The following is a 21,248-nucleotide window of genomic DNA, read 5'->3' on the forward strand; positions in this document are numbered from 1 at the left end:
TCATTTTATTGTTGTTGTTCATGAATTAATTTGTTGAAGTGACCAGACCGGCAGAATATTTTTCCTAGGTTTGGTTCACTTGGTTATATGCATTATTGTTTAACTTGTTCCCTTTATTCCTGTTTGCTATAAATTTGGAGGTAGAGACTTAGTGAAGCAATTTAAACACTATTGGCTAAGTTATATCATAGATGGTGTACATCTCATATTGTATCAGGGGGAGATGCATCTCTTTGAACTGCCATTTAGTCCTGGTAAGATTGACCACTAGGGTAGAGTGATAATCATATTATATTTTTCTCCTTCTTAGTAGAAAAGAAACTGTGTTGTTACTTTGGCACTGTACAAATGTCTAGTTCCCTATTAACCATGTTCCTAGTGAATGGTCTAAACACCAGTTGATAATACTTGCCTGCATCTTTTTCTTAGAGGGTTATCAGTGACACCTTTCTAATTTTCCATCATTCCTTCTGTTATTAGCTGCTATCTTTCTGTGACTATAGCTCCAGTTCAAGCGGGAAAGTTGGTTACCCTATAATACAGTTCCTACTAAAAAGAGAAGGTTAAAAACTTACTTTTTCCCTTCAGTCACCAATCTTGAGAGTAAGTCAAAATGGAATAACCAAAAATGGGTTAAACTCCACCTCAAATATAAGCTCTGGCTTTCTATTTTCTAAGTAGTCGTATGGACTCATGAATTTTCCTTGATTTTTAAAATTTGATTGAATTATTTACTACTATATATATATTACTATATATATACTATATATTACTATATCACTACAGTTATCCTTTGCATGTTCATCCTTCATGCTCTTTTTAATTACATCTTTGAGCTTGTGGGACCTCTTCAAGCTGGCTTCTCTGTCCTTTTGATAAAACCTCATCAACTTTTTAAAATATTTAAAACTATGAACTCAAAGTAGTGTAATGAGCACTGTATGCCTCACCTAGATTAACCAGTGGTTAGCATTCTGAACTGTCTGCTTTATTCCTCCCTCCCCTCCTCTCCATGAGCCAAATCATTTAAAGTTTTTTATAAACATGACAGTTAACCTGAATACTTGAGCGTGTGTCTCCTAAGAGCAAAGATTCCCTTACATAGCTAAAATACCATCATTACCTCTAAGAAATTTACCATTAATATAATGATACTATATACTTCATACTAATATATACCCAATTATTTCAAGAATGTTTTTCTCTTTATAGCCTGGGGGAGAGTGTGTTGATCAAGGATCCAGTAAGCATCACTCATTGCATTTGATTGTCATGTATCTCTTATTTTTTGTGACATTTGACTGTTTTTAAGAGTCCAGAATGTCAGATGTCTTATAGAACATCCCATAATCTAGATTTGCCTAATTGTTTCTTCATGGTTAGATTCAGGGTAAACTCTTTTGGCAAGAATACTACATAGGTGGTGTTTGCGTTTCTCAGTGCTTCACATCAGGAGACACACAATGCCAATTTGTCCCATTATTGGGTGATGCTAAGTTTGATCACATAGTTAATGGTTAGAGTTCCCCTTTGTAATAACAAGGCTTCCTTGGTGGCTCAGATGGTAAAGAATCTGCCTGCAATGCAGGAGACCTGGTTTCAATCCCTGGGTCAGAAAGATCCCCTAGAAAAGGGAATGGCTATCCATTCCAGTTCTTGTCTGGAGAATTCCATGGACTGAGAAGCCTCGTGGGGTATATATAGTCCATGGGGTCTCAAAGAGTTGGACACAACTGAGCAACTAACATACTTTAAATTAACAGGTCATCTGTGAGGTGATGGCTTTGAGTTCATGTGAATATCCTGTGCCCTGAAGATTTTTTTAATTCAGTAGTTTTAGCATTCATTCGGAGAAGGCAATGGCACCCCACTCCAGTACTCTTGCCTGGAAAATCCCATGGATGGAAGAGCCTGGTAGGCTGCAGTCCATGGGGTCGCTGAGGGTCAGACACGACTGAGCGACTTCACTTTGTTTTCACTTTCATGCATTGGAGAAGGAAATGGCAACCCACTCCAGTGTTCTTGCCTGGAGAATCCCAGGGACAGGGGAGCCTGGTGGGCTGCTCTCTATAGGGTTGCACAGAGTCGGACACGATGGACGTGACTTAGCAGCAGCAGCATTCATTAGTGATCTTTGCCTAGATCACTTAACATTGTTGGTTGCAAAGTAACAGTTTCCTGATTTTCTTGTTCCTGTTTATTAGGTAGCATTCTTATAGTGTATAATCCATTACCATCTTTATTTTTGTTTGATGCTCAGATTTGGCCTGTGGTAATGACTCCATTAATTTTTTAAAGCCTACTTGATTTTGAAGGCCATTTGGCACAACAAGTTGTCTCAGGCTCACCTTGAACTTTCCATGCTCCATTCCTGGAATCAGTTGTTACTCTGATGAACCTCCATTCCTTTTAGTGTGGATTTCTGTGCTCAGTTCATCTCTGTATCTTCCTTTATCTCAGTCCCAACATGGCCAACACTGTCAATGCTGCTCTGAAGCCTTTGGAAACACTTTCCCGGATTGTGAACCAGCCCAGTAGCCTTTTTGGCAGTAAGAGTGCTTCTAGCAAGAGCAAGTCTGAGCAGGATGCCCAAGGAGCTGCTCAGGACTCTAATAGCAACCAACAGGACCCAGGTAGGGAATCAGAGCCAATGGACTGGAGAGCTGGCCGGGTGGTCATAGTTATTTTATGGGCATGACATCACAGCTGTTCTGGCTTGGTATTGTTTCCCTGGGAACTTGCTGGCCTTCCACAGATCTGTCATAGTAGTGTGGGAATCTGCCCCACAAAGAATTCCTTAAAATTGCAGCCTTGTTTGGCTATCCTCACACGTAGCCTTGTCTTTTCCTTTGTCACCCATTCATTTATTCTCTGAGAACTTGTAAATTTGCCCAGGGAAGGGACTTTATTGTTTTCATGCTTTCCTCATGGTGCCCCGCACATAGGCACTCTTTGATTATTTTGCTGGTTGGTTGACTGTTTCAGGCGAGCCTGGGGAAACAGAAGTGCAGGAGGAGGATCATGATGTCACTCAGACAGAGGTGGCAGATGGGGATATCATGGATGGGGAGGCTGAAACCGACTCAGTGGTGATTGCTGGGCAGCCTGAGGTGCTCAGTTCACAAGAGATGCAGGTAGGGAGGCAGATCACCCAGCATATACCCCTATTGTGGCGCTAAACCAAACCCCCAACGGTGTGGGTGGGTGAGTACTTTAGACCCTTGCCATTAGCTGTCTGTTTTCCAGAGGAGCACAGATAATATGCTTCGTAGATGCTCAGTAAATGTGTTTGAATCGTATTAAATGAGGGGTGGGTACAGGGCCAGGATGCCATATTATGAAATGGAATTGATCTCAATAAGAAAACAGGCACAGATGAAATGTTGACACAGAAAGCTTGCCTGAGCCCTTTGGGCCCAGGATCTTTGATTTACCTGGCTCTGGTCATTAATGGATGCTCCTTAATAACACTGTTGTGCCTATAGCACCAGCTCGCACTGGAGCATTCAAATGGCAGTCTTCTAAAGACCCTATAGAAAGCATTGTAATTTCTGGAGCTGGTGGCAGTGGCAAGAAATGAGGCCTACAGTCCTGAGCTGCTGGCTCTAAGGAGATCTGCATGTATTCCTGCATTCCTAAAGAGTATAAAGACTTAATCTGGTCTCAGATAACTGGGATGGACCCATTTGAAAGACAGTCTTGAGTGTGGATTGGCAGCACATGGTAGTTTCTGTGCTCTTAGCACCAAGTGTGTGGTGCTTATGTAACATCCTCTGTCATATATTATCCTAGAAATATATGCTCCCTTGCTGGCTTTTTTTAGGGTTTCAGCACTAGCACAATGATAGACTTGTGTGCATCCATATATATGTTCTATTTCTCTCCAGGTTGAGAATGAGCTGGAGGACCTGATAGATGAGTTGCTTGAGAGGGATGGCGGATCTGGGAACAGTACAATTATAGGTGAGAGCCCCAGAACTGAGTATAGCCTCTTCCTTTGCCTCAGTCTCTCTTGGGAGGACCCTTTTTCTCATCATCTGCTTGCTCAGCTCTGCCTAAGGGCTCATAGCCAGCCTAGATTGCTGCTTGTCTCGATGTTGACAGTCTTACAGATGAGAAATTCACAAGCCGTCTACAGACCTGTGGCTGGTCTGAAGTGTTGCCTGTGTAGGGGAGGTGGAGGGGGTGGCCATCAGTATAGATAATAGATTAGGCACATCAAGAGTGTTTATTCATGGAGGCTTAGAGGAGGCTATAGAGGCTGTAGGATGAGAAAGCGCTTTCCTTTCAGTTCTTCAGTGAATCCAGGGGCTTTCTGCCTCTCAGTCTCAGTAGTGTAAAAAGAGTGAGCATTCCCTAAGGATAGCCCTTTTTACAACTCAGGAAAAATGACAAAGGTACTCTACTATCACCATGCTCCAATGGTATAGGTTACGTGTTTTTATTTTGTTGATGAAGTAAATCAAATGATAAACTGAAGTAGACATGTATTAAATTTGGCAAGGCTTTTTCACACCCATTATCCTCTGTGGTTTCACAGTTAGTGGGATTGGCAGGGCAGATGTGATCATCCCATTTTACAGATGAGGAAACTGAGACTCAGACGGTAAAGTGACTGGCCAAGCTCACCTAGCTAGTCAACAGCAGTGAACCCAGGTCTTCTCCCTCATCCAAAAAAAAAAAAAAAAAAGAATGGATATCTGCTGGGTGTACATAGCTACATTAGATGCACCCAATCTGGAAAGGGAAGTCCTCTGTTGTTCAGTGAAGGCTCTGCTCTGTAACCTTCAGTGAGCAGAAGTGGAGAGGATGAATCACAAGAGGACGTGCTGATGGATGAAGCTCCTTCCAACCTCAGCCAAGCTTCCACCTTGCAGGCCAACCGAGAAGGTGAGAGTGCTGAGGCCAGAAAGGCCTCCCTTCTTGCCCTGCACGTCTGACAGACACTACACTAGGGTTTTCCTGGAGGCAGCTGCCCACATGTGCAAAATAAGGAAGCATCTGTCTGCATGCGCTGACCTACACCATCCACTTTTATCCTCATCCAGTTTTTCGAGTAACATGTTACTACTGCTTGCCCAAAAGTCTGTCACTTCTTACTTGGTTCACTTTCTTCTCACCCACCTGCTATCATCGCTCCAGATTCCCTTTTACCAATAGGATGCAGTCAGTAGCAAAGTAGGGCTGGAAAGGCAAGAGGGCACCAATAGACTTGGCCAAGTCCTAGACCATGGCTCCTCAAGCACCACCCTATAGCCAGCCTCCACATTCAGCCACGTGGCTCAGCATATTGATGCACTGATTGGCACTCTTAGGAAACCGGGGCTGGCTCAGTAAGTCTGTAAATCACCCTAGATCTGGTTCTTCCTCTCCTAGAGTTAAATACCCCATCACCTTCCCACTCAATCTGCTGGCCTGCACAGTAGCCTGTTTTCTAGCTACTCAGTATAGTCCTCCAATGTGCTCCCTTTGTTTTAGATTCCATGAATATCCTGGACCCTGAGGATGAGGAGGAGCACACTCAGGAAGAGGACAGCAGTGGCAGTAACGAGGATGAGGATGATAGTCAGGATGAAGAGGAGGAGGAGGAGGAAGATGAGGAAGATGATCAGGTGAGGGGGGACTGTGTTTGGGTTGGTTCAGACAACCTCTTCCATGGGAACACAGAGCTGGAGAAAACCAACAGTCCGGGTTGCTAGCCTCAGCACCTCCCTCCCTCATGTGCAAATGTGGCCATGACACCAGACTTCAGAAATCCTTACCTCCAGCAATTCTCCATCTCCTATTTTCCCCTTAAGGAGGATGATGAAGGTGAAGAGGGAGATGAAGACGATGACGACGATGGCTCTGAAATGGAATTGGATGAGGATTACCCTGATATGAACGCTTCTCCCTTGGTCCGATTTGAGCGCTTTGACCGGGAGGATGATCTCATCATTGAGTTTGACAACATGTTCTCCAGTGCTAGTAAGATACAGGGGCTCAGCTGGGTTTTATCTCTTGATTCTTATACCCTGAACCAGAGCAGCTCTCAATCTGATACAGAAAGCACTTCTTTTCTTAGCTGATTTCCTGGGGCAAGGGATATCTGAATCAATCTCTCTCAATAAGTGTATACCTAGAAGAAGAAATTATGAGAGGCTGCTTTTGTTCTCGCCACCTCAGTAAATGGCAGCCAGTTTAGAGCCTGAACAACTTGATGAATTGCTTGAATTAACAAAAAAAAGAAAGACCAAGGCTGACTGCATCAGGCACTCATGTGCACACTACAGTGATAGGGCAATAACTAATCCTTATGTCTGTAACACTGGATCTTGAGAGTTTGGATGGACACCTTTGAGCTTGGCATAGGGGAGTAGATTTTGAACACATTCACTCTGTTCATCAAGGATGCATCTTTTCAGAGGAGAGAGTGAATCTCTTCCCTCCCTCCTCCCCCATCAACATCAAAGTTCCCTTTTAGCATCAAGTTCTTAAACTGTCTTGAGAAGGCAGGTCTTTACTCCCAAATCACAAGCACAATATAGCAGAAAACACTGAACTGTTCTGGTCTGTTGTCTTGGCCAAGTAGTCTCTTACCTCTTTGAGCCTCAGTTTGTCACCTGTAAATGAAAAATGTGGAAAAAATGGGGTGGATTACATAATTTTCAAGATACTTTCTATTCTGTGGTTTTCTTTGCATTTTTGTGATTTCCATCAGTCATTCTTATAAGTTGAGCCTTTGTCCATTCAGCAAATTGAACAAATATGTGAGGAGTGCCTACTGTGTTTTAGATACTAGTGATATAGCAATAAAAAAGAAGAGAGTCCTTTTCCCTCATAGAAGCTTATGGTCTATTAAGAATTATGAGTAAGCCGGCATTACATTGCAATATGGTAAGAAAGCACAGAGTAAAGGCCCATCTGTAGAATCAGAAGTAATTTCTAGGCCAAGAACAACAAAACAGGTGAAAAGTGGGGAGAGGTGTTGTCAAGGCGGAGAGAACAGCATGTTTCTGAGGTTCCAACAAGCATCACTGTGGCTTAGTGTCAAGAATGGATTGGGATAAGGTACTACTTAGGAGACTGTTGCAGTATCTAGGTGAGAGATGGCAGCATAAGCCATGGTAGTATCAGTGATCCTAGAAGAGGTGTGGGAATGAGGGAGAAAGGACAAAGCTCAGGTTTCCGTGTGAGGAAGTAAGGCCCAGGAGACATGGTTCTGCCTGAACAACCATGGAGAAATTTCTTTTTGGCACTGATCCCTTTGCATATTGTCCTTGCAGCAGACATCCCCCCATCCCCAGGAAATATCCCTACCACCCACCCACTGATGGTACGCCATGCAGATCACAGTTCCCTGACACTGGGCAGTGGCTCCTCTACAACACGTCTCACCCAGGGCATTGGGCGCAGTCAAAGGACCCTGAGACAGCTGACAGCCAACACAGGCCATACCATTCACGTTCACTACCCTGGGAATCGCCAGCCCAATCCTCCTCTTATACTCCAGAGGTGAGTTACAAGGAAGATTATTGGGCTCACTGAGCTTTAGCATTGTTTTGATCTGACAGGATAACGTTCTTGTGACAGAACAAATAATGTATTTGCCCTGTTGCTTTGTGGATTATATGTGCAGCCTTTGGGGAAATACCAAATTGTATAACATATTCTTTTGCTTAAGTGTCCTGTGCATAGATTCAGCAGTCATTAAGCATCTCACATGATAAGCTTAAACTTTTGCTAAGATACAGTCAGGAGAGGATCCCTGCCCTTGGGCTTAGTTTCTCGCACTAGGGAGAAACAATTTTTAGAGATGAAAGGAAGAAGTATAGATGTCATAATGGTCAATGTACAATAGTAGTGGGTGTACAAGAGAGATATTATACCCTAACCCATGCTGTGCCATACCGTGCTAAGTCGCTTCAGTCATGTCTGCTCTGTGTGACCCTATGGACTGTAGCCCACCAGGCTCCTCTGTCCATGAGATTCTCTAGGCAAGAACACTGGAGTGGGTTGCCATGCCCTCTTCCAGGGGATCTTCCTGACCCAGGGATTGAACCCACATCTCTTAAGTCTCCTGCACTGGCAGACAGGTTCCTTACCACTAGCGCCACCTGGGGAGCCCTACCCTAACACAGTGCCTGATATCAGTGATGCTCACTCTGTTCCAGGAACTATGGAGTAATATGCAATTTCAACCAATAAAAAGTTGGCAGACTGATCGAGTAGTTAGAAAAGTAAGACTTACATGCAATATGATCAGGTCCATAATAATGTTATGCATTTCCTAGAGGATACAGAAAGGATCTCACAATAACAGGTTGCAGGGCCCCTATGGATATACAGTGACCATGACACCCCACCATCACCCTACAGGTTGCTTGGTCCCTCTGCTGCTGCTGACATCCTTCAGCTGAGCAGCAGCCTTCCCCTACAAAGCCGAGGCCGAGCCCGCCTCCTAGTGGGCAACGATGACGTCCACATCATCGCCCGGTCTGATGATGAACTACTGGATGACTTTTTCCATGATCAGAGCACAGCTACCAGCCAAGCAGGCAAGTTTATGTGGTGGAAAAAGGGTAACGTTTGTCTGGTTCTTTTTCCATGCTGAGGAAACACAGAATAGTATCCACCCTGCTTGGAGAAACCCCATTTTACAGGAACCAGAACAACTCGGTGATTTAGCCAAAGACGTTAGTACCTGTGATGTGCCAAATCTTATGGTAGACATTGGGTCCTGTTAGGGAAATGCTGCAATTTTTGGATCAGTTGATGCATGACAAGGCTAAGGTCTCACTCTCCTTGGTTTCTCTACAGGGACCCTATCCAGTATCCCTACAGCCCTGACTCGCTGGACAGAGGAATGCAAAGTTCTTGATGCTGAGAGCATGCATGACTGTGTTTCAGGTGTGTAGCAGCTTGGTGATAAGGGCAGTAGTGAATCTTCAAGGGCTGAGACACTGCATGGAAAATTGTTTTCCTCGTTTTCTGTGACCACAAGCTCTGCCTTTTGGCTTTCTCCCTACCTCCCCTGAGCAACCTCTCATCTTTTGCTTCTTTGGTCCAGTTGTTAAAGTGCCCATTGTCAATCATCTGGAATTCCTGAGGGATGAGGAGCTGGAAGAAAGGAGGGAGAAAAGGAGGAAACAACTAGCTGAGGAAGAAACAAAGATAACCGACAAAGGCAAAGAAGATAAGGAGAACAGGGATCAGAGTGCACAGGTGATTCCCATGAGCTGGGAGGATTCATCTTTGGCTATGTCTGCTTTAACTTCCCTGCAGTTTCAGCATACATATGGCTGGCCCCAAGAGTCATTAAAGATTCTAAGACGTTCACATTGAACCTGAGAAATAATCCACTCCAAATTCACTGTACACACATATGGCTTCTAGGGGAAAAACCAAAGCCAGAGCTCCTAACATAGCAGTTACACTGTATAGTCTCTACTTTCAGTGACTTACGGTTAGACAAGAAGAATGAATGACCTTGACTAAGCCCATGCTTTTAATGTTTCAATTCCATTTCAGTGGATTGCCTTTGCAAGCGTCAGGGAAACCGTATTGATAGGATTCCATTCCAACATTTGAACAAGTTGGGCTTAGGCTTCAAATCAGAGAAAATGTTTTATCTTGAACCCCTTCACCACATGGCATTTTCTAGGGCTCAATAAATGAAATCTCTAACATGATTTTGGTTTTTCTGAAAATTTTGGAGCCTTGAATAGTATAACTTTCAAATATATAAAGTAAATGCTGATAGAAATATAAGAAAATAGAAAAACTTGAGTGAAAGATTTTATTATACCTCACTCAACAGTCAGAATATCAGACTTAAAAGGATATTGAAATGTTCAATTATGGTAACGAACTTGATCTAACTGATACCTTTGTAGAGAACTTTGACCTTTTAATAAACAGTAGCATTGCTTCAAACACATTAAAAGGTTTGGGAAATAAGCAGGTATGGTGAATGATTGGGCTTATTTTACACTCCAGGTTTTTCAAAGAAGGGAACTATAGATAGATGAAATTCTTGCTGGTCTCAACAATGTGTGTTCAGATCATGTCCTGTGCCCAAGCCCAGCTCCAACATGGTTTTTATTATCCTTTCCTCTCATTGTTTAGTCAGCTCCCTGACAGTTTCCCCCTTATCCCCAAGCCATCTCAAACATGAGTTTATATTAGAGAAATTCGAGGTCTGTTTTCATGCTACAGTGCTTATCCTCCATCCAGGTCATATGTGGGAGATGGCGACTATTAGAGTTGACCTCTATCTCATGTGCTTGCAAAGTCCCACATTGGTCTGTCCCTTTTCTTTGCAGTGTGCTGCATCTAAGACAAATGACTCCACTGAACAGAACCTCTCAGGTAACTTTCCTTCCCATTTTTCCTTCTTGCTAATTATTGGTTGATTCTTTTTCCTGACCCAAGTAGCTGGCCCAAGTAGACTGAAGATGAACACTGGTGCTCTGTGGGATGAGGTAGTAGATTGTATAGTTTTAGGGTCATACCCCATCTTGGAGATAACTATACAGTCTACTGTCTTTCCCACGGTGGTGCACTTCCCCTTCCACGTACTCTGTTTACAGGTTCTCATTCTGATTATGCTGTACTGCATTCTGGCATGTGTAGTGAGGCTGTGTGTCCTGTCCCTTTTAGTGACCATTGTGGTATGGTGCTTCATGAGAACGCCTGACAGTGGTTCCTAAATGCTAGTCCTTGGTGGAAGTTAACAGAATAAGGGAGCTTTAATGACTTTTTCAGAAAGCTGAATGCGTTCAATTTAAAGAACTGTTATAAATTACAGAGATTATGTATTTCCTACTTCTTTGGTATCACAATATTTTTATTAAATGATATTAATGGATTTTTTTTCTTACTTGGTTAAATTAAAAGTTGGTAACCCTGTGTTAGTCTCTTTTTATTTTTTGTTTTTATATAAATTTCATGGGTCTGTGGAATCTAAAAGTCTAGGAATGTTGCCTTGGGCAGTCTGCTTTGGGGGAGGGTAGCTCTGTGGGCTAAATGGTATTACTACTAAATACTTTTGATTCCTCCTTCTAATGTGCCTAATGTAGCTATTTTGTGACTGTGATTCTAATAACTGGTCTATGTGGTATTATATGTCTCCCCTACCCCTATTTCCTCAGAACTTACTTCTGCTACCCTATACCTTCTGTCTCCTTCGGCACTTGAGTTGGGAAATGATTGTACTAAAGCCTACACAATATTTTTTAAAGCAGTGAAAGAGGGTAGGAGTCCTGGTGCCCTGAATCTGGCAGAAGGTCATTGAAAGGGTCTGTCATCAGGTAAAATGGCCCTTTGCCTGCTGCTGTTGCTAGAGGACTCTGCTCATGCTGGGGTGAGGTAGTAAGTTGTATTGTTGTGGGGTAGGGATTTTAGGCCCCAATTTGAAGATAACTATACAACTTACTACTTTCCCTGGTGTGTAGCACATTCACATTTAGTCTTAACACTGTTGCTTCCATCAGAGTTGTAGATGCTACTTGGATAATTAGGACTGCAAGAAAAAGGAGGTGGAAGGGGACAGGTGATATGTAGTGTGAGGCAAATATTATAAAGTGACTTGAACTCTCCCCCTCCACCCAGGGCACAGAAAGGATTTAATTCTTAGGGTCTGCAAAGACTCAGATCTTTGGTTCTTGGCACTAATGGCACTGTGCCTTAGCCCTCATCCCGAGATACCAGACCAGCCAGGTGCTATTCCTGGGAGCAATTGGTGGTTAAGGGGAATGCTGCATCACTGTCATGCCACATGTGCTGATTTGAGTGGCTCCCCCTGTCCTTGACTGATTGCCCTTTAACAACCTTACTGTCATTCTTTCCGAGAAAGATGGGACTCCTATGCCTGACAGCTACCCAGCAACCCCATCTTCAACTGATGTAGCTACATCTGAGCCCAGGGAGACCCTTGTCACTCTGCAGCCCTCCCAACAGCAACCAACACTCCCAACCCCACCAGCCTTGGGAGAGATTCCTCAAGAGCTGCAGTCCCCAATTGGAGAAGGTGGGAGCTCTACACAGCTATTGATGCCTGTAGAGCCAGAGGAATTGGGTCCCACAAGGCCAAGTGGAGAAGCAGAAACAACTCAGATGGAGCTATCTCCAGCTCCCACTATAAGTAAGTAGAATTTCAGGGTTTGAGGGTAGGGGTAAAACATGAGGGAAGAATGGATATCTTTGTAGTTTCTCTTTACTCTCTTATTTTAGAGAATTTCTAAAGTAGAAGTTCAAGTCCTCATAATTAGGTCTCATAAGGGGGCGGCAGAGGATGGGATGGTTAGATAGCGTCACCAACTCAATGGACATGAGTTTGAGCAACCTCTGAGAGATAGTGAAGGACAGAGGAGCCTGGCACGCTGCAGTCCATGGGGTCTCAAAGAGTTGGATACTACTTAGAGACCAAACAAAAACAAATTGTACATTACCTTTTTAGCTAGAGCTGAGGTTTCTTCTCTGTGTCCTCAAGTGATTATATATACATCTGAGTGCCTTATTGACACCAACAGTTTGAGGTGATTGCTCTGTTCCTGGCTATCATGTGAGGATTAACTTCTTTAAAAAGAAGTAGAAGGTTGTTATCTCCATGAATAAACTGAAACTCAAGAGTGAAACAATTAGCCCAAGGTCACTCAGTAAGTGGTTGAGCTGTGATTAAAATCCAGATCTGTGTAACTCTGAAGCTTGCTTTTCTTCAGCGTTTCTAGGTCTGGCAAGCACGTGACCATACATAAAACAAACAGCTCTCCCATCCTGGCCAACACCATTTATTTCATGGCACTATTTCCCACTGGTTTGAAATGGGGCCTCAAAATTCTTCTCAGCAATGTTCCAACAGGGTAAACAAACCTGTTGCTGTCTATGCTCTTTACTGTACTGCATATGACTTACTTTAGAGAAACCTTTAGGTGTAGGGGTTTTTGCCTTTAAGGACCCTTGCTTGTTTAGATAAGCAGAACCAAAGTGCTTGTGCAAATGATGCCTGTAGGGAATCTGAAAGTGACAAGATCTCTTATCTGGGATGCCTGAGAAGATGTCTCACAGGCATGCTTGGAATATCATAAATGTTCAACAAATGATAGAAAGTGTTTGAGCTAAGTTCTTTAAAGCAAATGAGATTGAGAGGGGAGCATCAGGCCAGCGTCTGAAGTGAGGTTAAACAAGTAAGAAGTCTGATCTGGCTGCTTCTTAATTCAGCCCCCGCCCCGCCCCCCGAAGCAGAGATCTAACCTCTCCATGTGACTTCCTCCTAGCCTCTCTTTCCCCAGAGAGAGCTGAAGATTCTGATGCTCTGACAGCTGTCAGCAGTCAACTGGAAGGCTCTCCCATGGATACTAGCAGCCTGGCTTCCTGTACCCTGGAGGAGGCTGTGGGTGACGCCCCAGCAACTGGCAGTTCTGAGCAGCCCACAGCAGGCAGCTCCACTCCTGGGGATGCCCCACCAGTTGTGACAGAAGTACAAGGCAGGGGTGATGGGTCAGGGGAACCTACCCAGCCCCCTGAGGACAGGTAAGCACTGTGTGAGTGAGAGGAGGGAAGGATGTGTTGGCAGGTATTTCAAGCCACATTCATATTTAGTAACTAATGCCCATGCTTTGAACACTGGGGAAATCAACTTGGCTTCTATGAGAAAAGGGGTACTGTAGGAGTATTTTATAAGTTGGAAAATATGGTTCAGAGAACAACCTGAAAATGATTTCCTTCAGCTCTCCCCCTGCATCCTCTGAGAGTTCTTCCACCAGAGATTCCGCGGTGGCCATTTCTGGAGCAGATTCCCGGGGAATCCTGGAAGAGCCATTGCCTTCAACAAGCAGTGAAGAAGAAGATCCTCTTGCAGGTGAGCTCCATGTGTGCTCAGACCATCTTGGGATTGTTGAGGCTTCTAGTAGCCCTTGGTGTGGAAATGCCCACCAGTCAAACGGTTCCATCCAGATAAAGGGCAGCATATGTGTAGGAGGAGGACCTGCAGTAAGGGGATGCTGATGCTACACAATGGAATGAGCCCAGGCCTTTGGAGTCAAACTGATCTTAGCTCAAATCCCCTCTCTGCCACCTCCTACTTACAGGACCTGGAGCCATTGCTTAACTTCCCTGATCCTCATTGATACTGAAAGGGTGATGATAGCTACATGGTGGGGTTTTGATGAAGGTTAATTGAGAGCACACACACAAGACTTGGCACATAACATCTGTATGTCCTGTGTCCTTGGCATAAAATGAGGACAGAAAGCTCATGCAAGGCCACGGATTTCCTTCAATCAGTAGAAGTGAGAGTCCCTTCACATCTTGTGTCTCCCCTCAGGTATTAGTCTCCCCGAAGGTGTGGACCCCTCTTTTCTGGCCGCTCTGCCTGATGACATTCGCCGAGAAGTCCTACAGAACCAGCTGGGCATTCGTCCACCAACACGAACTGCCCCTTCAACAAATAACTCAGCTCCTGCAGTGGTGGGGAATCCTGGTGTCACCGAAGTGAGCCCTGAGTTCCTGGCTGCTCTGCCTCCAGCCATCCAGGAGGAAGTATGTGAGGCAGGTAGGGGGCTGGTGGGCCAGACTGCCTGGCCGTGATATGCCCCATTGACTTCTTCTGCTCTGTAGGTACTGGCACAGCAGAGAGCTGAGCAACAGCGACGGGAACTAGCACAAAATGCCAGCTCAGACACCCCCATGGACCCTGTGACCTTCATCCAGACTCTGCCCTCAGACCTGCGCCGTAGTGTCCTAGAGGACATGGAGGACAGTGTGTTGGCCGTGATGCCACCTGACATTGCAGCTGAAGCTCAAGCCCTGAGGCGAGAGCAAGAAGCCCGGCAGAGGCAGCTCATGCATGAGCGACTTTTTGGGCACAGCAGCACCTCTGCACTCTCTGCCATTCTCCGAAGCCCAGGTACAGAGGGAAGCATGTGGGAGGGCTCTGTAATGTCTAGCTTTGGCCACATGAAACTCTTTGTTCCCCTTTGTATTACCTGGGCCTAGCTCAGCACATGTCCCCTCCCCAATTTCAGTTTCCTTTTTCTTTCCTTCCAGCCTTCACCAGTCGCCTGAGTGGCAACCGTGGGGTCCAATACACTCGCCTTGCTGTGCAAAGAGGTGGCACCTTCCAGATGGGGGGTAGCAGCAGCCATAATAGGTACCTTTTGCCTGTCTTTTCTCTCCTTGCCATACCACCTTTCATGTCTACTAGTAGTCCAGCTCCCTTTATTTTTAGGTGGAGAGGCTGGATGACCTCTCTAGGGTATTTACTTGAATGAATGAGGAAGCCAGATTTTTGAACTCTCCCTTGAAAAAAGCCACAATTTTGGGTTGTGTAGCTGCCGTAGACCATAAGCACAAAGTAAGGCAGGCAGGCACCAGGTTGTAGCTGTGATTACAGCAAAGGACGCCACCTGCCTCCCATACAAATAGGAAAATAGCAAGAGCCACTTGTCTTGAGACTACAGCATCTAGGCTGCAGAAGATTTCATTTTTAACCAGGCCAAAGAAGAATAGATCTAACATGCGAAAACATGAAGGGAGTGATCAGTCCCTATTCAGCAGGCAACATCCTGGTAGTCTATAGAAGGCCAAAGTAAACATTGTCTTCTAGCACTAGGGGCAGTCCAATTTTACCAGTTGATAATACAGACCTGTCCTGCAATCTCTGCTCTCTTCTCAGTCGTCGTGTGGTGAAGGGCAAGTTACTTAATATGTTTGAGCCTCTTGCTCATCATCTCAAAACTGGATGGTTCTCTGATCTTTACAGCAGCCCTGTGAGGAAGTTGTTACAGATATTATAGAGTATATGGCACATAGTAGGCACTTGAGACAGCTCTTATTACTATATAAAGAGCCCCTACAGTTCTTGGACTGGACACACTCTCTTCTCAAGCCTTCTAGGATGTATCAGCTCATCCCCCTCCCCTAGGGCTATACCTGATCCCAGAGCTCTAGCCAAAGTGTTACCCAGAAACCATGCTCTGTTCTAGGCCTTCTGGCAGTAATGTGGACACCCTCCTACGTCTTCGAGGACGGCTCCTCCTGGATCACGAAGCCCTGTCTTGTCTCCTGGTCCTACTTTTTGTGGATGAGCCAAAACTCAATACTAGCCGTCTTCACCGAGTACTGAGAAATCTCTGCTACCATGCCCAGACCCGCCACTGGGTTATCCGTAGCCTGCTTTCCATCTTGCAGCGAAGCAGTGAGAGTGAGCTTTGCATTGAAACACCCAAGCTCTCCTCAAGTGAGGAAAAGGGCAAAAAGTCAAGCAAGAGCTGTGGGTCAAGCAGCCATGAGAACCGGCCCCTGGACCTGCTACACAAGATGGAGTCTAAGAGTTCCAACCAGCTTTCCTGGCTCTCAGTATCCATGGATGCAGCCCTAGGCTGCAGGACTAATATATTCCAGATCCAGCGTTCAGGGGGTCGCAAACATACTGAGAAACATGCGAGTAGTGGCTCCACTGTCCATATCCACCCCCAGGCTGCTCCTGTTGTCTGCAGACATGTTCTGGATACACTCATTCAATTGGCCAAGGTGAGGAGCTTAGAGGAACCCAACTCCTGGGGATGAAAGAGGGGTGTCATCCATAACCTAGTGAAATCTGAACTCTGAGGAAGCTCACAAGTCCTTACTCTGAGATGTCTATTGTTCCTGGGAATAGTCCAATAAATAACCTTGTGCGGTTTTTTTTCTTTTTACAATTTTTATGCATTGTCTCATTCATTCATCAACCTTCAGTGGTCTGTATGGTCAATTTTACAGATGAAGAAGCTGAGATGCAGAAATCTTTAGTGGCTTTGTCATGTGGCTAGTGACGGAGATGACTGGACCTAGAACTTAATACAGTTCTCTTTTTAATAAGCTTTGCTGCCATTTTTTGAGGGCCTGCCTTGTACCAGGCACTATGCAAAATACATTACCTCTAATCTCAACAATTTTGCACGATGGTATAGGTATTCCCCCCACCACCATTTTTAAGTACAGAGATCAATGCTCAGAAAAGTTTCCTAATCCTTTGTCTCCCTACAAAGCTTTTGTTCATTTCTCTAGGCTGCTTCAGTTGGATGAAACTCTTATGTTACATCTCTCTGGTGTTACCAAAGCTGTCCTAAGGAGTGGAGAGACTAGGAGCCAGTGTCTTTCCTTGTCAGGAAGATAGTTTCTATGTAGACCTCCTAAACCAAACCTGTCTTTCTTTTCCTGGCAGGTGTTTCCCAGTCACTTCACACAGCAGCGGACCAAAGAAACAAACTGTGAGAGTGATCGGGAGAGGGGCAGTAAGGCCTGCAGCCCATGCTCTTCACAGTCCACAAGCAGTGGCATTTGCACAGACTTCTGGGACTTATTGGTAAAACTGGACAACATGAATGTCAGCCGGAAAGGCAAGAACTCCGTGAAGTCAGTGCCAGTGAGCGCTGGTGGTGAGGGGGAAACCTCCCCATACAGCCTCGAAGCCTCTCCACTGGGGCAACTCATGAACATGTTGTCACACCCAGTCATCCGCCGGAGCTCTCTCTTAACTGAGAAGCTCCTCAGACTTCTTTCTCTCATCTCAATTGCTCTCCCAGAAAACAAAGTGTCGGAAGCACAGGCTAATTCTGGCAGCAGTGCTTCCTCCACCACTGTTGCCACTTCAACCACATCTACCACCACTATCAGTGCCACCTCCAGCACGTCTACTCTGCCTGCTGCAACCACCCCTGTCACTTCTGTTCCAGCCCTGGTTGCTGCCACGGCTATATCCACCATTGCCGTAGCCGCTTCAACCACAGTGACTACCCCCACAACTGCTACCACTACTGTTTCAAGTAAGTGTGGATGTGGGCTGGGAGCTGTGGGGTGTGTACATCCACTTCACTCTCAACTCCTCCATCCAGGTATTCCTCCTTGAATGACAGCAATCAACTTGGTTTGTGTTTATGATAGCCAAGTATGTTAATTCTCACCCTCATTGGTCAGAGTTCTCTGTCTTCCCCCCTTCTTTCCTTTCCTTCCCTCTCTCCCTCTGTCCTGTGAAGACCAGTGAATATGGGTTCCCCTAGGCTAAGCACAAAATAGAAGAGAGGAAGTCTCTGTCTTTAAAGAAACCCCGATCTTTCTAGCTCAAGAGCAGGCAGGATATGGACTTGCCTGGTGGTCCAGTGGCTAAGACTTGAGGCTCACAATGCAGGGACCCGGGTTCAATCTCTGGTCAGAACTGGATCCCACATGTTGCAACTAAGACCCAGCACAGCCAAATAAATAGAGTGTGGATTAAAAAAAAAAAAAAGGCAGGATACAATGTGAATCATGGTAGGATCGAGTAGCCAGGCCATCCCAGGAAGTAAAGGGAATGAGCTTTGCAGCAGACTGATAAGAATCATTTGAAGAAACAGATTTTGAAGGAGGGGGCTTTCAGAGGGCCCTCTTACGGGAGAGGAACAGTTGAGATAAATATCTGGGATTCTTTGTCATTTTAGAAGGTACCATAAGAGTACTTGGCATTCCAAGTCACTTGGATTTGGCCATGGGGAGGGGGTGGATCTTCATTTTCACTACTTTTCCATTTTGAAACCCTGGGCAGTACAGTGATTCCTTGACTCTGCCACTTTAAGTCTGTAGCAAGTGAATTTCAGAGGCTTACAGTGTTCTGTTTCTCAAAGCTGCTACTACTACTAAGGCCAGCAAATCTCCAGCTAAAGTTGGTGATATCGGCAGCAGCAGCAGCACAGACTTTAAGATGGTATCCTCTGGCCTCACTGAAAATCAGCTCCAGCTCTCTGTGGAAGTAAGTCCAAGCTTTTCTGACCTCCCAAGGTTGGGGGAGAAAGAGTCCATGGGGGTGGATAATACTAGGATTGACTGGGGTGAATAATGGCTTAGTTCTCAAGTTGGGGCTTGCCCAATCTCCCTTCTTTTTCCCCCAGGTGTTGACATCCCATTCTTGTTCTGAAGAAGGCCTAGAAGATGCAGCAAATGTGTTACTGCAGCTCTCTCGGGGGGACCCTGGGACCCGGGACACTGTTTTGAAGTTGCTACTGAATGGAGCCCGCCATCTGGGTTATACGCTTTGTAAACAGATAGGTAATAATAAGAATAAAGCACCCTGTCTTTCTGAAACCTTCCACTTAGGTGTCACGTCTTTATGGAAGCCTTCAGGCTGAATCATATCCATTCTACATCTGTAGCACAGCCTCCAAGCGTGCTTTTATCACAGCACTGATACCACTAGGTTTTCAGGATCTGTTTTCCTCTGTTCAGTTGTTCTCTGAGAGCAAGGCTGGCCTTCTCTCTATATTCCCAATCCCTGGCACACAGCAGTTGCTTAGTGAAGGAAAATGAGCACCCTTAGGACTAACATTGTTTTCCCAATCTGGGCACTCATAAGGGCCCTATGATGAACCTGCTGAGGCAGTGCACCACCTGAGAGATGCACCTACACTACCTTCAGACTTAGGAATTCAGAGAATAATACCCTCTGCCTTTGTGCAGTTTTGAGGGTATAAAAATTCTAAGAACACTTGTAAATCATCTAGTTCAGTCTTTTTTGCATTTTACCAAGAAGAAAACTAAAACCCGGGGTGGTGTAGTGATTATGAATCAAGGAGTAGAGTCAGATTTGCTTTCAGCATAGAGATTCTCTTTGTTCTCTCCCACCTCCATCCCACTCATGGGTCTCCCTAGATCTCAGCTACTTGTGTAGTTATCTCCTTCTCACAAATGTCTCTGGAGCTGAGTTGATATGGGGGTCAATTAGACTATATGACCTAGGGGATTCTTTGCTACATGAGAATTACGAAGTTCTTCTGGATGAGGCCTCTTGACTGCCACCAGTTTATTCAGCACCCTTAGGCCAGGCAGTGGCCTAGGCACTATTCTAGACAGTTATCTCCTAATTCTCAAAGCAGCCTTGTGAGTTTAGGCAATATTAGCCCCCATTATTAAAATGGGTAGGCAAATTGGGAAAGAGGTTAAGTAATTTGCCGAGACTACCACAAAAACCTCAGAAGTTTGAGAGGTATACAGGCTTCAAAAGAGATACTTTTTCCCCTCTGCACTGAGGTGCATTTCATGTAGATTCAGCAAATCCTTGAGGCCAGGTAAACCAGCGGCCCTTGGGCAGCTGATCCATGAGTACACAGTAAAATGAATGGAGCAGAATTCTTGTACAGTCCCAAGTTCAGTACAGCTGAGCAAAGAGGACGGCCTGGGGAGGTTTCTTGAAAAGTTTTTGTTTTTAGCTGCTTCAGTAGGAAAGTCTAAACGCTTTCTGGCTTCTCTGCCTGCCCAGGAACTCTTCTGGCTGAGCTACGGGAATACAATCTGGAACAGCAGCGGCGAGCCCAGTGTGAAACCCTCTCCCCTGATGGCCTGCCTGAGGAACAGCCACAGACCACCAAGCTGAAAGGCAAAATGCAGAGCAGGTAGGTGGCAGCTGCCCATCTGGCTGTGGAGTTGGGGTCTGGGACATTATGAAAAGTGGTTCTTCCTGATTTTCTAGTTGTTATTTTTTCCCTCCTCTCTGAGCCAATTTTGTTTCTGTCCTATATGCACATGGCCCTATTTTTCCTACATGTGTGATTTCCTTCTGAAATTCCATACCCTCTGGTTGACACAAGAAAGCCCTGCTTGTTCTGGTTGTTTATGCTTTGATGCTCTCAATATATGCGAGCCACCTCTACACTATCCAGGTTTGACGTGGCTGAGAATGTGGTAATCGTGGCATCTCAGAAGCGGCCTCTGGGTGGCCGGGAGCTCCAGCTGCCTTCTATGTCCATGTTGACATCCAAGACATCTACCCAGAAGTTCTTCTTGAGGGTACTGCAGGTCATCATCCAGCTCCGGGATGACACGCGCCGTGCTAACAAGAAGGCCAAGCAGACAGGCAGGCTAGGTATGGAACTGGGGTGTCCAGTTGAGGGGCACGTTTGGTGGTGGAAAAACAAGAGACCCAGGAGGGCAGGGCTTAATGTCGTGTCTCCTTCCTGTTTGACCTTTTCTAAAGGAAGTGATGATACTTTCTTAAAATGTTGGTGGCTGTATTCTGTATCTCACTCAAGCCGTCTACATAGGAAATTTCACTAGGGCAAGTGGGAATTAAAGGGACTGGAAATCTGACAAGGAAATTGGGGACAGATCTTTTGATGAACAAGATTTAACTCACTGTGTTTGTCTCCTCTCTGCTTCCTTGATTACTCCTGGCTAAAATATTGTAGCCATGTTACCTCAGCTATGGCCTGCCAAATCCTTCCCCTCTGTCCTACAGAACTCTCACCTGCCACCATCCGTCT

General features: G+C 45.2%; 1 protein-coding gene across 50 annotated transcripts in view; it reads left to right on the top strand.

Moving 5' to 3' along the window:
* HUWE1 (HECT, UBA and WWE domain containing E3 ubiquitin protein ligase 1) overlaps window positions 1–21,248 on the top strand; it is a 157,330-nt gene that overhangs the window by 126,148 nt on the left and 9,934 nt on the right. For 41 of the 50 annotated variants that reach the window (XM_086388593.1, XM_086388614.1, XM_086388602.1 and 38 more), the window contains 23 exons: window positions 2,461–2,633; window positions 2,986–3,134; window positions 3,888–3,963; window positions 4,792–4,890; window positions 5,479–5,612; window positions 5,799–5,967; window positions 7,266–7,494; window positions 8,359–8,537; window positions 8,800–8,889; window positions 9,050–9,204; window positions 10,305–10,350; window positions 11,837–12,124; window positions 13,257–13,512; window positions 13,710–13,840; window positions 14,306–14,520; window positions 14,599–14,887; window positions 15,028–15,130; window positions 15,966–16,512; window positions 17,186–17,786; window positions 18,621–18,745; window positions 18,885–19,041; window positions 20,249–20,381; window positions 20,649–20,851. In XM_086388593.1, coding sequence (XP_086244719.1) covers window positions 2,461–2,633; window positions 2,986–3,134; window positions 3,888–3,963; window positions 4,792–4,890; window positions 5,479–5,612; window positions 5,799–5,967; window positions 7,266–7,494; window positions 8,359–8,537; window positions 8,800–8,889; window positions 9,050–9,204; window positions 10,305–10,350; window positions 11,837–12,124; window positions 13,257–13,512; window positions 13,710–13,840; window positions 14,306–14,520; window positions 14,599–14,887; window positions 15,028–15,130; window positions 15,966–16,512; window positions 17,186–17,786; window positions 18,621–18,745; window positions 18,885–19,041; window positions 20,249–20,381; window positions 20,649–20,851 — 4,547 coding nt within the window. The remainder of the gene's footprint in view (window positions 1–2,460; window positions 2,634–2,985; window positions 3,135–3,887; window positions 3,964–4,791; window positions 4,891–5,478; window positions 5,613–5,798; window positions 5,968–7,265; window positions 7,495–8,358; window positions 8,538–8,799; window positions 8,890–9,049; window positions 9,205–10,304; window positions 10,351–11,836; window positions 12,125–13,256; window positions 13,513–13,709; window positions 13,841–14,305; window positions 14,521–14,598; window positions 14,888–15,027; window positions 15,131–15,965; window positions 16,513–17,185; window positions 17,787–18,620; window positions 18,746–18,884; window positions 19,042–20,248; window positions 20,382–20,648; window positions 20,852–21,248) is intronic. The other 9 variants (XM_086388638.1, XM_086388635.1, XM_086388639.1 and 6 more) reach the window with 4 other exon arrangements.

Source organism: Bos grunniens, chromosome X (genome assembly GCF_055505025.1).
Source record: "Bos grunniens cultivar Pamir isolate PY7600 chromosome X, Bosgru_T2T1.0, whole genome shotgun sequence".
Lineage (NCBI taxonomy): Eukaryota > Metazoa > Chordata > Mammalia > Artiodactyla > Bovidae > Bos > Bos grunniens.